Genomic DNA, 16,149 nt, shown 5'->3' on the forward strand with positions numbered 1-16,149 from the left:
GGCTGCATTCATAGCAATGAGGGTGCTGCATTTATGAAAATGGTCAGGCTGCCTTCAATGCAATGGTGGAGCTGAATTCATGGCAATGGTGGGGCTGCAGATGGGCACTGATCCTTATTTTGTTTCACAGTTCTTTATTTCAAATTTTAAGTTTTTTTTCCTGAAACTTCCCTCTTAATGTGAAGGTGTGTTTTACGCCGATAAATACGGTATATCCAAAAACACGCCCAAGCTCGTCTCTTCACCACACACAGCCACAAAGGAAAGAGAATTTTTGTTGAGCAGTGTATTAGTGCTCGCACAAACACACTAAGCCCTTGTACACACGATTGGAGGTTCTGACGGAATGTGTCCGATCGGAGCGTTTTGTCGGATATTCCGACTGTGTGTGGTATGCATCGGACTGTTTCCGTCGGAATATCCGTCAGACCAAATTTTCCAACTTGCCGGAAATATTTTCCGACAAAATGCTCCGATCGGACATACTCCGATCATGTGTAGAGAATTCCGCTCTGACAAAGTGCCACGCATGCTCAGATCAAATTCCTACATCAAAGCTATTGGCTACTAGCCTGAACATAGTCCCGTCGTAACGAAATAATGTCATCACGTCAGATTTTCCGACAACTTCGCCCGACCGTGTGTATACAGTGTATACAGTTTCGGACAAAATCCGACGGAAAAAATCAGACGGATTTGGTTGTCAGAATCTCCGACCGTGTGTACAAGGGCTTAGACTGAATTTTAATGGTTCAAAGAATGTCAGGCAAAACGGACGCCCCTCACGCATGTTCACTTCATCAAATACCTCTTTGAAAAAAGTTTGGACACCCCTGCTTTAGGAAATCCCTGCAAATGCATCTCTTCAAGGAAGCCTAAGGGAGGTAGGATTCCTTGAAGAGATGAACTAACAACGGAAATTGTAATTTCTCAATCAGCCGACCACAAAATCTGATCGTTCTGAATGAGGTGACGTCAAACTCATATGTCGGGACTATAAACGGGCCATTAGCCAATAGCTTTTGTCTCTTAATTTATTCTGAGCATGCGTGGCACTTTGTCCGTCGGAATAGTCTACACACGATTGGAATTTATGTGATCGGATTTTATCGTCTGAAAATTTTAGATCCTGCTCTCAAACCTTGTGCGTCGGAAAATCCGACAGAAAAAGTCCGATAGAGCCCACACACAATTGGATTTTCCAGCAACATAATCTGATCGGACTTTTTCCATCAGAATTTCCGACCGTTGGTACAGGGCATTACTGAAATATTTTTTTTGAGAGACATGTTTGTAATGATAGGGTGCAGTAGAAAAATCTGATACTCACCAGTATGATTTCAATTGGAATAGGAACAGGCATTTTTGCTTTAAAATAATCATTGATTTCTTTCACAATATAAACTACAACCATTACAACAATGGAAATAATTAGAGATGCGATGTTTGTAATTCGTAAATTATCAAAAATTGCTTGAAGCACCTAAGACAAATACAGAATAGCAATAAATAAAACAAATATGTATAAATATGAATTTAAACTGAAAAAATAAATAAAGAAAACCGTACCTATTGACAATATTTAGGAACAATCACCAAGACTTTAGGAAATACTTTCATAGTAATGAATATAATATACCCATGAATTACATTCTGCATTATTTTCTGCAGTATTTATTCAGTCATTGTAATTAACAGAGACAGATGTGAATTTTAGATTGAACATCAAATGCTCTAATCTATATATTCAGTTGATTGCGGAAAATAGGGATAAGCTGAGTGAATGCACTGCAAAATTACTGATTATGCTGTCTGTGAAATTGTGCCCAGTGTGGAAATTCTACATTTCATATATTGAGAAGTTTAAACAACAATCTTCTCAAATTTTTTTTCTTTGGAGGGTGTTATTTATTTTAGGGTAATTTAGCTTATTTAATTTGATTTGTTTGTATCTTATTACTTTTGGTGTATTTGATTATTATTTATATGGTGTCAGTAAATTTTTAATGAGATTAATGAGAGGGCAGTTTTGCAACAGGAACTGATACAAGATAATTAAAAGGAGCTTCTAGTACCACCAAGAGTTTTTTTTTAAAACTCATTGCACCTATGGATCACCAAAAATCCTGTTCCCTTATAGCAGATTAAATAGCACAGTGTATGTGCTGTCTAATCAGCTCCTCTCTAAACAGTAAAAACCTGGCTGATCATAGATAGCTCTCCTCTGTCCTCCTCACCCCTTCCCTCCCTGTATGCCAGCTCCCGTGTCTGTGTGTCTGTCTCCGCCCCCCCCCCCCCCTCCTGTCACTATTCATAATAAAAAACTTTACAAAATATCCTGGCAGCCCCTCTCCTTTATTCAGCAATAACTCACTCTGTAAGTGTTAGTTTAAATAGATGCTTCTTAATACCCTTTTCCAGTTATCTTCAGGCCAATCCAAGGCTACAGTGGGAGGTGCAGAGCGGCCAAAAGGGTGATCACATGACTTCCGGCCGACATCAGAGGGAGATCTCAGCACCTCCCGCTGTAGCCCTGGATCGTTGTAGCAGAGAGGCCGGGAGTCACATGACCAGCCTGAAGATAACAGAAAAAGGTATTTAGAGGCATCTTTTTAAACAAACAGTTTAAGAGTGAGTTATTTCCAGATAAAGGAGAGAGGCTGCCAGTGAAAGGCGTTTTAAGGATTATAACCACTTTAACTTTACTTTCCATGCAAATGCATTTCGCCAAGTAGTAAAATTTCACCAAAACCCCATGATTTTATTTGAAACTGTGGAAATATTCAAATTTTATAAAATTTCTAATGAGGGTATGTATTTTTATGTGTGTTCTAAAATCTGCAATGTATGAAAATCTTTGTATTGTAAATGTAAAAATGAATACTTACTTTAAAATTGGCAATTGGTCCATTGAAAGCAGGAATGTTTAATCCAAAAACATATTTTAGCTGAGATATCACAACTTCAATGGCTGCAGCAGTTGTAAATCCATTAATTAATGGCTCTGACAAATATATAACAATAAAACCAAACTGCAGAAACCCCAAAATCAACTATATCGAAGAAAAAAAGAGTTGACAGAAAAGTTAGTTTGGAAATATTTTTGCAAACTTTGAGCTTTCTTAACAATGGACAAAACGAACCTGCACTATTCCAATAAGAAAGGTTAAAGATGCTGCCACCATAACTTTTTGTTCATTTATATAATTTTCATCTGTGCTGTTGCCTACAGTAGAATTACCGGTGCTCGTGGATGCACTGCCTACAAGATTTGTCACCACTGAGCCAACCATTAGGCATGTGACAGGAAAGGGACCTACACAGAAAAACATCAATGATTTAGGCAGTTTGGAGATGAAATAAGTTTCTTAGCAGCAAAATACAAAGCACATCGATGAGCAGCAACCCACAGTAACAACAAATCTACTACTATTCAATTTACTTTTAGATTGCAACATATTTGTATGCAAAGTCACCTGACACAGCATGAAAAATAAACTGCATATGATAACCACTCTGTGGAAGGATTTTAAGATTTTCTGCACATCTGATTCAAATAATTGCCAAAGGAAGTGTTATGCAGAATTGCACATTCATAACACACAAGCAAATTAACCTCCCTGGCGGTATGATTATTTCTAATTTTAGGTGCTGAATGCAGTACAAAGTTTTTCATGGAAATTTGGTGTTTTATATTGTAGGCCTGCAATTCTTATGCCGCGTACACACGATCGGACTATTTGGCAGACTTAGTCTGGCGGACAAACTGCCGGACTTTGCAGCGGAGGTCTGCCGGACTTTCTGAACGAGTGGGCCTGCCCACACATGACTGGACTTTTGTGGTGGACTAGGTCCGCCGGACAATCCACCGGACTATGATGGGAGTCCGCCAGACTTTTGAAATTAACGGACTTGCCCACACATGGAGAAAAGTCTGTTCATTTTGAGCGCGACTCCAGGTAGATGGGCCTAGCGAAGGAAGTCAATGTCGCTGCCTCCATATAAGTCGCTGTACAATGCGCCCCTGCCATTGCAGCCAGAGACAGCGTTGTGTCAACATCGCGAAGAAGAAGAATGCGGCAGCAACAGTGACAGAAGACCGGGCCAACGCTAGTAAAAGAGCTATAAGAAAATAGTGGAGGCCTGGCAAGAAGAACCGAAGAGGGGGACAAGACCCCGGAAGAGTGGGACAAGACCCCGAAGTTGGAAGAAGACCCCTGGACGGCGGCAACGACGAAGAAGAAAGCCGGGCTCCTCCGCTAGTAAAAGAGCTAGCAGAAGATAGTGAAGGAGTCCGGCGAGAAGTCTCCCAAGATGGAAGACCACCGGAGCTGTCTAATAAATTATTTAAAAAACTTGTGTTGTACCATACTCATTCACATAGGGTAGGGGCTGGAATCTGGGGGCCCCTTTATTAAAGGGGGCTCCCGGATTCTGATAAGCCCCCCCGCCCGCAGACCCCAACAACCAACGGCCAGGGTTGTCGGGAAGGAGCCCTTGTCCTCATCAATATGGGGACAAGGTGCTTTGGGGTGGGGCGGCCGCAGGGCCCCCCTTCCCCAAAGCACCCCCCATATTGAGGGCACGCGGTCTGGTATGGCTCAGGAGGGGGGGCGCTTGTTCGTCCCCACCCCCCCGACCGGCCAGGCTGCATGCTCGGATAAGGGTCTGCTGGACTTTGGGGGACCCCCATGCCGTTTTTTGGCGTAGGGCTTGCCCTTTAAGTCCATACCAGGTGACGGGGCTAGCGAGGTGTCAATCTCACCGATGGAGGCGGCGACATTGACTTCCTTCACTAGTCCCATCTACCTGGAGCCGCATTCAAAATAAACAGACTTTTCTCCATGTGTGGGCAAGTCCGTTCATTTCAAAAGTCCGGTGGACTAGCACACAGACGGGCAGATTGGTGAATTTTGGGTCAAAACTTCTTTCTATGTTCGCCAGACTTTTGGAAAGAAAAAGTCCGCTGGAGCCCTCACACGGGCGGATTGTCCAATTCTGCCGGATAGTCCGATCGCGTGTATGCAGCATTAGGAATAACACACTTAAATCTAAAACGAGTCTAGTAGACATCCCTGGTATGATAGAGTTTGAAACACAAAATCCTAAATTATAATATAATAATTATAATAAAATAATTATAACAAATAATAATATAATAATAATAATAAATATTCAATAATGTAATCAAATCAAAAACACTGATATTGGCTCAGTTGCAGAATTGTCGCTGTCATTAGATTTAGTGTTTGATGATGAATTTCCCCACAAATCATTATCGCTCAATTCTGCAAGTGGTTCTAATTTATTATTGCTGTTTTCTAGCTGGTCTAAAACCACTTTTGACATAAAGGGACAATCTCCAAATTCCAGGCAGAAAAAACTGTATTTATAATATAAAAGTGCATGCAGGGCACTGGACAGACCACTAGGGACAAAGGGGATGTGTAATTGTTTTATACAGTACTGTAATCTGTAAGATTACAGTGTACTGTATGTGTACTGTGTTTTTACTTTTTTGAATTTGGGGCAGATCTGCGCTCCCGTGCGTCGCAACGTCGCAGGGAACGGAGCTCGGTGGCACTTGGCACTGTGTGAATCCAGCGAGGAAACAGGGGACAAGGTAAGTAACATTCCCTGTATCCTGTGATGCGATCTCGAGTCTGGCTCAGGGTTACCGCTAATGGTACTGAAATTCCACCCCAAGCCAGGGAGGTTAAACATTGACCAGCTGCTTTTCCAAGCATTCTTATATGAATCGATTTTATTTGGATCTTTTGTTAGAACAATTACAATGAGATTTCACAACAAATTATCTTGAACTTAACAAAAGTGTAAAATACAACTGCAAATTCAGGTTGAGAACATTTGATTTTTCATTGGCTAAACGTAGTCATTGCACACCAGTTGTCTTTGTAAGACCTCATTCACACAGTACATGAATGGGCCATGTCTTTATGCAGGTTCTACATGCAGGCAACCCATTCATGCCTATGGGAATGCAACGTTTGCATGAGCACAGCTGCTCATCCCAGTTTGCCAGCTTTTTGGGTGTTGGTGAGCATCGACGAATGCAAACAGTGTTAATTTATTGTGTGCCATTTATAATTACAGTGGGTATAGAAAAGAATCACCCTCCTTTAAAATAATCACATTTTGTTGCTTTGCCGCCTGAGATGAAGACAGCCACGGTTTTTGTTTTATTCAGCTGTATTTACTGCTGTGCAACTTATCCAATGATATGACACCAACATGTCAGAAAAAAAGAAAAAATCGAAATCACTAAGTTGGAAAAAGGATCACCCCCTTGTGTCAATATTTTATTTAACCACCTTTTGCTTCAATTACAGCCTTTAGTATGTTGGGATATGTCTCTACTGACTTTTGCCCACGCTTCTTTGCAGAACTGCTCAAATTCAGTTAAATTTGATGGTGACTTTTTGGGCTGCAGTCTTAAAGTCATTCCACAGATTTTCATTGGGGTTTAAGTCTGGGCTCTGACTAGGCCTTGCACGGATAGTCACCTTTTTCTCCTTCAACCACTGTGTGGTAATTTCTTCTGTGTGCTTTAGGTCATTGTCATGTTGAAAGGTAAACCTTCTTCCCATTGACAACTTTCTGGCAGAGGGCAATAGATTTTCCTCAAGAATTTTATTGTATTTTGCCCTATCCATTTTCCTTCTATCTTGACAAGTGCTCCAGTCCCTGCTGCAGAGAAACATCCCATAACAGGATATTACCACCTCCATACTTTACTGTAGGAATGGTGTTATTTAGATGGCGAGTTGTATTAGATTTCCGCCAGACATATCGTTTGATGTTGAGGCCAAATAATTCAACTTTAGTCTCATCTGACTATAAAACCTTTTTCCACGTGGCCTCAGAAACTTTAAGGTGCATTTTGGTAAAGCTCAGTCATGACTTCTTGTGGCCTTTCATGAGGAGTGGCTATTTCCTTTAATATTAATTTTACATGCAGACAATGACCACGCTTTGTCATAAACTCCAGCAACTGCTTCAGAGTTTCTGTAGGCCTCTTGGTAGCCTCCCTGATCAGTTTCCTCCTGGCTCTTTCATCCAGTTTGGAGAAACTTCCTGATCCAGGGAGGGTCTGTGTTGTACCAAATACCTTCTACTTCTTAATAATAGACTTCATTGTGCTTCTAGGCATTGATAAAGCCTTTGAATTTTTTTGTATCCATCTCCTGACTTGTGCATGTTCACAATTTTATCCCTGAGATTTTTTCACAGTGCCTTGCCACCCATAGTTGATTGTTTGCTTCAGTTGCACTAACAGGGATTGAAATGCTCAAGATAAGCTATTTTCATGCTGACCTAATCAAAATGACCACAGCTGATCACAGTTGAATGTCAAATGGCTTTGCGTGCCATTGAGAAGGTGATTATCTACAAGTCATTTTTAGGAGGGGATGATTCTTTTTACAACTCAGTGATTCAGTTTTTGACTTTTTGCTTATTTTTTGTGACATTTTGGTGTTATATCTTTCACTTGGATGTTACAAGTAAATACAGCTGGACAAAACAAAAAAGTGTCTTTCTTCATTTCAGACTGCAAAGCAACAAAATTTTGTTATTTTAAAGGGGGTGATTTTTTTTCTATACCCCCTGTATTTATTTGTGATAAGACTGTTTTGGATTATGATTAGGACAAAGTATAATAATGACTAGGATTAAAGATATAGTCCTGACACCTTGAACCATATTTTTAAAACAAAGGTATCTCGTTATTGTAACCACAGTGCTGCCTTATTATGGCTGTTCTTGGTGCATTGAAGCTCTCTATATTCTACTTTTTTGATTTAGAGACGGAATACAAAAGGGCAAAATAAACAAGAACAAATATACATGAGATTACATTAAGTTCCCATGTAGCCAACCCCACTGCAAGCAGGGTGCTCCAAAATAGAGGGGGATTTTTGTAATGCAATTGCATAGCTAAAAGTTGCCCATGTAGATTAGCCCTTAATAGAAACAAGGTTTGTATCCATCATATTATGTTTAATGTAAAAATATATTATTCATACTGTATATCTAAACAGGAAAATGTGAAATAATACTCACCAGCAGAAATATGTCTAGAAGTTCCAAAGAAGAAATAAACCACAACTGGAAAAAATGCTGCATACAGTCCATACCCTGGTGGTACATTTGTTAGCAGAGCATATGCCAAACCTAAATAAACCAGACAATTATATTGTATGCAGTATTGACCATTAAATTAAAACACTGGTGCTTGTTGTGGAAATTTTATTAAGATGTATTTAATATGTATTTAATATAACCCAAAAATACTCTTTATTAATACTTACTATAGGGTAGCAATAAGAAAGGAGAAGGCCTGGAATGTAATGCGTAGCATTATAGTGGAGGGCCTGCATGACTGGGGGGGCAGGGTAGGCTGTAGCTGGGCAGATTTTAAAGTGGGATAGGATAAAATTGAGGTGCGCAGGCATTGGTCCAGGGGAAAGCGTGGTAGGGGGAGTAGGTCAAGATAGGGTGGATTCTAAGAGGGTGTAGGCTGTTGGGGGGCTTGACAGGGTCAGTTGCTAACAGTCAGGGAAGGAGAATTTCCCTCCCTCCCTCCCTTGAATCTGAGGTTGCAGGGGGTCTCTGGGTTGGAGCCATTCAGTGTTTTCTTGGAGGTTTTTTGAAGGGGGGAGGGTGTTGGTGGAAGTCATAGCAGCAGCAGGGGTTTCAGGGTTTTGAAGGTGGGCATGGTCAAGAGGTTATGTGGTGTATGGTGGGAGGGCCTCATCTGTGATATGGGACCCTCCTATAACTAAGCAATGTCATTATGATGATTTTGGTATTAGGGCTGTATCAGGCTGGTAATGTTTGGAAAAATTGTCCTCGAGCCAGGTTATTCGCGGCTGTGGGCCATGGTATGGAATGGTAGCCTGATACAGCAAAATGTGGTAGACCATGCTCGCCCCCAAAACACCTGCTTTAAGAGCCAGTTAGTTTTTTTGGAATATACAATGTTGGTTATGTTTTTGCAATTTGTTTAATAAAAGGCTGCTATGGCCATTTAAAACCCATAAAGTTTGGCGTTTGATTTATTTTGGGAGGTTGTGGGTTTAGAGTGATAGACCACGGCAGCGGGTAAGTCTGCAGTACTCCAGTCAAGGGTTTTATTTATGAACCTTTACATGCTCTACTCTGAACACAATCACAGTGTAACTAAAATATCTATTTTGGGTTGAGTCGACCTTTAAAGTTAAGAGATCTTAGTGGGGCAACTATTTTCAAACACACAGCTGCAGAAGAAAACTATAAAACATAATTTTTACCTCATCTTGCCTAAAATAAAAGCTAATATAGGGTATTGCTGCAAAATTACACAAAGGTCAAACAACAAAACTTTGGTTTGGTCACATCTTGAGTATGCATTTTAGTTTTGGTCACCAGTCCTCAGAGAAGAGCAACAAAGGATAATAAGGGGGCTGAAGGACCTCAGTTATGAGGACTGACTACAGATATCAAAAAAATTTCTCCCTGGAGAAGTTCCCCTTAAAAGAGGATGTGAGCATGATATACAAATCTTTAAAAGGTGACTCTAGCATCGTGTGGAAACTATTTAACATGAGGTCTCTAAAGAGGACATGTGGCCACACAATGAAGTTGGATGAGAAGCGGCTCAATCTTAATCCCTTCATTCCGACCGTATGCAAATTTGCATTCATGAATTGAAGGGGTTAAACTGGGGTGATGCCTGCAGCTGCAGACATCACCCTGGTACCGTTTTTTTAGAGCGGGCGGTTGGCTTTTTAGTGATAACAACTGATATGTCTAAAAAACACTCTGCTGTTATCCTAAGGAGCGGGAGGGGACATCCCCCCCCCACTTCCGCCGCTATTCCCTGGCCTCCCGTCCCAGGGGGAGACCTGATCGACCAGACAGTGTGTCCGCCGCCTAGGCTGTGACCCAAACAAAGCTGGATTTGGCTTTGATCGGATCTCCGCTGTAAAATCCATCAGAAACCCAATGGCACCGATTTTAAAAAAAGGACAACATTCAGAAACGCAGATTTTACTGTTCTGAATACTTTTAAGTGCAAAGGAGGGATATGGGGTCTTTTTAGACCCCCGATGCCTCTATATAGAGTACCTGTCACTGCCCATTGTCACAGACAGCAATAAAAGTGATCAGATTTTTTTCTTTAAAGGGACTATGTAAAAAAAAAATTATACGATTTTTTTTTTTTAAAGCGCCTCCATCCCCACGTGCTCACGTAGCAAATAAAACAAGTGTACACTATTTCAAAGCATGACATGTTAGGTATTTATTTACCTAACGTAACATCATCTTTCACATGCTACAAAACAATTGGGCTAACGTTACTTTTTACACTTTTTTTTTTTTTTTTTTAGTTAATGAAATTGTTTTTTTTTTTTTTTCGTTTGGGGGTTCTAAGCAATTTTCTAGCAAAAATACGGATTTTAACTTGTAAGCAACAAATGTGAGAAATAGACTTAGGCATGAAAGGGTTAAACTGCGCTACTTTCACACTGAGGCTCTTTACAGGCGCTACAGAGCTAAAAATAGTGCCTGCAGAGTGCCTGTAAAGAGCCTCTCCTGTCACTTCAATGTGAAAGCCTTAGTGCTTTCACACTGGAGCGGTGCGCTTGCAGGACAGTCAAAAAAGTCCTGCAAGCAGCATCTATGCAGCGCTGTAGGAGCGGTGTATACACACTACAGCGGCGCTTTGCCAGTGGTTTTAACCCTTTTCGGCCGCTAACGGGGGTTAAAACCACCTCCCTAGGCGACCGAATAGCACCGCTAAAACGACGGTAAAGTGGTGATTAAAATAGTACTGCTTTACCGACAACGCCTGCCTGTCCCAGTTTGAAAGTAGCCTAAGAACGGTAAGGATGTGGAACTCCCTTTCACAATTGGTGGTGTCAGTGGGGACTTTAGATGAATTCAACAAACTTTTAGATGTGTTACAATGTAGAGGAATATGGAAAATGGTAGTGACACAAACACACACACACACACACACACACACACACACACACACACACACACACACACACAGACACACACACACACACACACACACACACACACACACACTCATGTTGAACTGGATAGACTGGAGTCTTTAGGCAACCTTAACAACAATATCTTAAATTATCAACAGATGAGGGTACTTTAAGCATAGTTGTTAATACTATATTAGCATTCTACAATATGTCATGTTTTTTATTTTAGAGGTTTAGTGGTCTTTCCTTAATAGTTATAGCAACCTTAAATATACTGAAGAAGTATACAATGATAATAAAAGTGTTCTGGGCTGACTCATAGTTTTACAGAGGCATAGATTATACGCTGGGGTCCTACTTCCTGGGCATTCTTCTGTGTCCCTCCGCCACTGCCAGCACAGTGCATCAGGGACAGGAGAATTCTAATTGGCTGCATTGGCAGCCAGACATTGGCCCCACTCACCAGCAAGGAATATGTGCAGAGGATAGTGTAGGATGCTGAAGGTGATCTGCAGGACCCATAGCAGGCAGTACATTTTCAATCCCCTGTTAGTACATACATTACATTTGTCATACTATGTTAAAATAACAAATTGCAATGTTTCCTGTAAGACTTTCAACACATTTACAATGTCATCTTCTGCCACAAATTGCTCTTGGCTTGCCATATACTGTAGCAGTTAAGAAGTGACTCATTCTATCTGACATATTTTAAGACCTTTGATCACCTTTGCATTTTACCTTGACAGATAATTGCATTAATTTTACATCAATAATATACATAAACACTGCAAATTACATTATAATACATAAAACATACATATATGATATTCCAAACATAATACTTACATATTGATCATAAAAACAAGATACAGGAGCCCATCAGATCAAATTGACATAAGTTATATGTGACATTTGCACATTAAACACTATTGGAACACTAATTAACATTCTCTCATTCCTATTTATCGAAAAATATTGACATTTTGTCAGGGCTGGGCTCTCAACAGCACTCTTCTCTGTGCTCAGCTGTTGCATAATTGTTAGCACTCATGGTTTTCACTGTGGCTCACCTGGTACACAGTTGGGAATTCAGCTTTCCTTTTCAGCATATCGCCCGCAGTTCAATGGGGCCGCAGAACGAGCTAACCAAGCCTCGGAGCACTTTCTACGTTGCTATATTTCTGGCCACCATAACAACTGGTCAGACCTTTTACCTTGGGTGGAGTTTGCTCACAATAGTTACTTTGTTTTATCCTCGGACGTACATGCTCCTGTCCTCCTCCCTGCTTTCCATAGACATTTTCCCCTCAAACCTGGTGCCCCTCTCCGAGGGGGAAGGGTAATTGAAGAAGGGGTACTGTCAGGGCTGGGCTCTCATCAGCTCTCTTCTCTGTGCTCAGGCTGCCCAGCTGTCAGATAATTGTCAGCACTCATGGCTTCCACTGTAGCTCACCTGGTGATCATTTTATGCTCGTCAGTCTTGCCTACAGCCAGCCCCTTCTGGCTATTTAAACTGCCTTGCTCATTTCTTTCATGCCTTCGCCTTGGTCAACATATCTGGAGATTCTCTGCTGTGTTCCTGTAAAAGACTTTTCTGGTTGATGTCCCTTCTAGTTTCTGATCCTGTTCTGCCTCTGACCAGGCTGATCTCTGGTTTCTGGCTTGTCTGGCTACCCACATTGGCTTCTGATCCCTAGCTATGTTTTAACTACGTTTACTGATATGTACCATTTTTACCATTACATTAAAAATTTGATTTTTATTGCATTTCTGTCTCAGTCTGATTCATGGTTCCTGACATTTGTGAAAGCCATGAATTCAGAAGATGCAGGCAATCCACCTAGTGGTAATATTTTTTCCAGATTGAATGAGCAGGACCACCACATGGATCAGTTTCCCATAGCATTACAGATGCTTCTGATTCGTACTGCTCACCTGGATTCTCCCACTGTGGCTGTTCTGGTACAATCAGTGTTGCAGGCTGTCCCTGTTGCTGCTTCAGACTCTGTGCAGACACCTGCCTCAAATATTACCTCTGTAAGAGGTATGTCTGGTTCTGCTCTGCTTTCCCAGTGTTTTAGGGTGATCCAGTTCAATGCAGAGGGTTTCTCAACCAGGTTGTCATATACTTTGAGATGCTGCCCCAGGCGTTCCCCATGGACAGAAGCAAATTAGGCTTCATTATTTCTTTGCTTTCTGATACAGCCTTAGCCTGGGAAAACCCTCTATGGGAGATACAAAACCCCGTTGTCCTGAGTTAACCTGAGTTTGTGGTGTCCTTTTAAAAGGGTATTTGACATTCACGCTCGGTCCACTTCTGCTGCCAAGAGCCTCATGTCCATCAGAGTACGAGAACTATTGCAGATTACGTCATTGAATTCCGTACTGTGGCAGCAGAGGTTGCTTGGAACAATGAGGCCCTCATGGCTGCTTTTTCCCATGGTCTCTCGGATAACACTAAAGATGAGATGGAAGCCTGAGACATACCTACGGATCTGGAGAAGTTAATCATGTTTGCCATTCTCATTGACTCCAGACTCCAAGAGAGACCTTCCATTAAGGAGCGCTTGCGGAAGCCTTGTCACCTCCCATGCCTCCTGGTACCGAGTCCACCAGTGAAGTAGAATCCATGCAGCTGGGCTTCACATGTCTCTCTGCGGAGGAGAGGGCCTTTAGGAGGAGGGAGAGATTGTGCCTTTTATTGTGGCCAGACAGGTCACTTTTTGAAGTCTTTTACTACTCGTCCGGGAAACGCCCGCACCTTGAGGTCCTGTAGGGGACAGACCTTAGGTGGCGGTGTTGCGTCCCCAGTTATCCTGAAGGATAAGCCTCTAGTTCTGGTTACCCTTTCTTGGTCTGAGTCGTCCATCAATATACAGGCTCTAATCAAATCTGTGGCTGCAGGCCTGTTCATAGATAGTGCCTTCATGTCTAAGCACTCGATTCCACTAAAGCTTCATGCCACTCCACTTGCTATTGAGGCTATTGATGGGAGACCTTTACAGCCTGCCTATGTGACTCATGAGACTGCTCTGTTGACCATGGCTGTAGGGGCTCTTCACCATGAGATAATACAATTTCAAGTCATTTCCTCGCCTCATTACCCGGTGGTCATTGGTTATCCTTAGTTACAGAGGCAAAACCCCTCTTTTGATTGGCATCATGCTGAGGTTCTTTTCTGCCCGCCACAGTGCAGTAACACATGCTTTCAGAAAGTGGTTATGGTCTTGAACACCTCTTCACTCTCCTCCCATGCCAGAGGAGTACCGTGACTTTTTAGTGATATCTTTGACAATGGTCAAGCCCGTATTTTACCTCCACACCGGTCGTATGATTGCGCAGTTGACCTTCAACCTGGTGCCATGCCCCCTTGTGGCCGGGTCTACCCTTTGTCTTTCTTGGAGGATAAAGCCATAGAGGACCATGTTGCCAATATACTCTCGAGGATTCATCCACAAATCCTCGTCTCCTGCTGGTGCTTGCTTCTTCTTTGTGAAAAAGAAGAGTGGTGAACAGACCTTTTATCGATTATAGGGGGTCTCAAACTCATCACGATTAAGATCGCTTATCCGATTCAATTGGTTTTGGAATTATTTGACCGCCTCAAGGGAGCAACAGTTTTCACTAAGCTCAATTTGAGAGGGGCATACAATCTCATGAGGATTAAGGAGGGCGATGAATGGAAAACTGCGTTTTAATACCAGGACCGGATATTGGTAATTTCTCTTCTCTGGTCAAACCCCTGGCTGATATGACCAGGAAGGACGGTAACCCACAGAATTGGTTTCTGGATTCCCTTAAAGTCTTTAAGTCTCTCAAGGCTGCCTTCATTTCAGCTCCTGTGTTGGCACATCCTGATCCTTCATTACCCTTCATTCTTGAGGTTGATGCGTCTGAGACTGGAGTAGGCGCCCTTCTGTCTCAAATTCCTACCTCTGAGAGCGATATGCATCCTTGTGGCTACTTTTCTGAGAAATTGTCTTCTGCAGAAAGCAATTATGAGATTGGTGACAGAGAATTGTTCTCTATCATTTTAGCTCTTAAGGAATGGAGGCATCTCCTTGAGGTTACCACTGTGCTGGTCCTCATTTTGACTAACCATAAGAATCTCACATTCTTGTCTGAGGCAAAACGCTTATGTCCCAGAAGGGTGCAATGGGCTCTTTTTCTGTCAAGATTCAATTACTTAGTCTCATTCTTACCTGGTACTAAGAATGTAAGGGCTGATACATTTTCATGACCGTTTTCCTCCTGCTCCAAGATGGAGTCGATTCCTACTCCTGTGATACCTCTCAATCGCATTCTAGACACTATTCGCACTAGTCTCAATTCACCTTTGGGTGACAGAATTCTTCCTGCTCAGATCCATTCTCCTCCTGAGAAACCTTGTGACCACTGCTTTGTTTGTGAGAATCTCCACACTGCTTTGCTCCAGACCTACCATTCTCCCAAGGCAGCTGGTCACCCAGGGAAGAATCAACTCATCTGGTCTATTTCTCAACAATTCTGGTGGCCTAGTCTCCGTTCTAATGTAACCACCTTTGTAGCCATTTGTTCCATGTGTGAGACACCAGAGTAAAATACCATGACACCTTCGAGTGGGCCTCCTACAACCCATACCCAATGGAGAGATGCCATTGGACCCATGTGTCTATGAATTTTATTGGGGAGTTACCCAACTCCCGGGGACAACACAGTTATTCTTATAGTAGTTGACCGGTTCTCTAAGATGTCATATTGTATTCCACTTGAAGTTGCCTACATCCAAAGAACTGGCATCCATATTCCCTCAGAAGATCTTTCGGTTACATCGGCTACCCAAAGTTATAATTTTGGACAGGGGTAGCCAGTTTATGTCCAGGTTTTGGCGAGCCTTTTGTGCACAGTTTGGAATTCAACGTTTCTTCTTGACGTAACACCCCCAGTCCAATAGGGCTTCAGAACGAGCCAACCAAGCCTTGGAGCAGTTTCTATGTTGCTATATTTCTGGCCACCATAAAAACTGGTCAGACCTCTTACCTTGTGCGGAGTTTGCTCACAATAGTGCAGTCGATGCCGCTTCACAATTGTCTCCGTTTATGGCAAATTATGGGTTCCAGCCATCCATGTTGCCTGACACATTTGTTCCTCAAATCCTGCG

The 16,149-nt window shown here is 42.1% G+C and overlaps 1 protein-coding gene across 1 annotated transcript in view; it reads right to left on the reverse strand.

The window, feature by feature from the left end:
• Positions 1-16,149, reverse strand: part of LOC143962763 (chloride anion exchanger-like) — a 177,162-nt gene that overhangs the window by 121,000 nt on the left and 40,013 nt on the right. Inside the window, exons 4-7 of the mRNA XM_077472197.1 lie at positions 8,083-8,193; positions 3,144-3,316; positions 2,889-3,053; positions 1,331-1,483 (exon numbers count right to left, since the gene is read on the reverse strand). Of these exons, the coding sequence (XP_077328323.1) occupies positions 1,331-1,483; positions 2,889-3,053; positions 3,144-3,316; positions 8,083-8,193 (602 nt within the window). The remainder of the gene's footprint in view (positions 1-1,330; positions 1,484-2,888; positions 3,054-3,143; positions 3,317-8,082; positions 8,194-16,149) is intronic.

This window comes from Lithobates pipiens, unplaced genomic scaffold (assembly GCF_037356315.1).
Source record: "Lithobates pipiens isolate NorthernLeopardFrog02 unplaced genomic scaffold, aLitPip1_a1.2 Scaffold_8, whole genome shotgun sequence".
In the NCBI taxonomy this organism is placed as follows: Eukaryota; Metazoa; Chordata; class Amphibia; order Anura; family Ranidae; genus Lithobates; species Lithobates pipiens.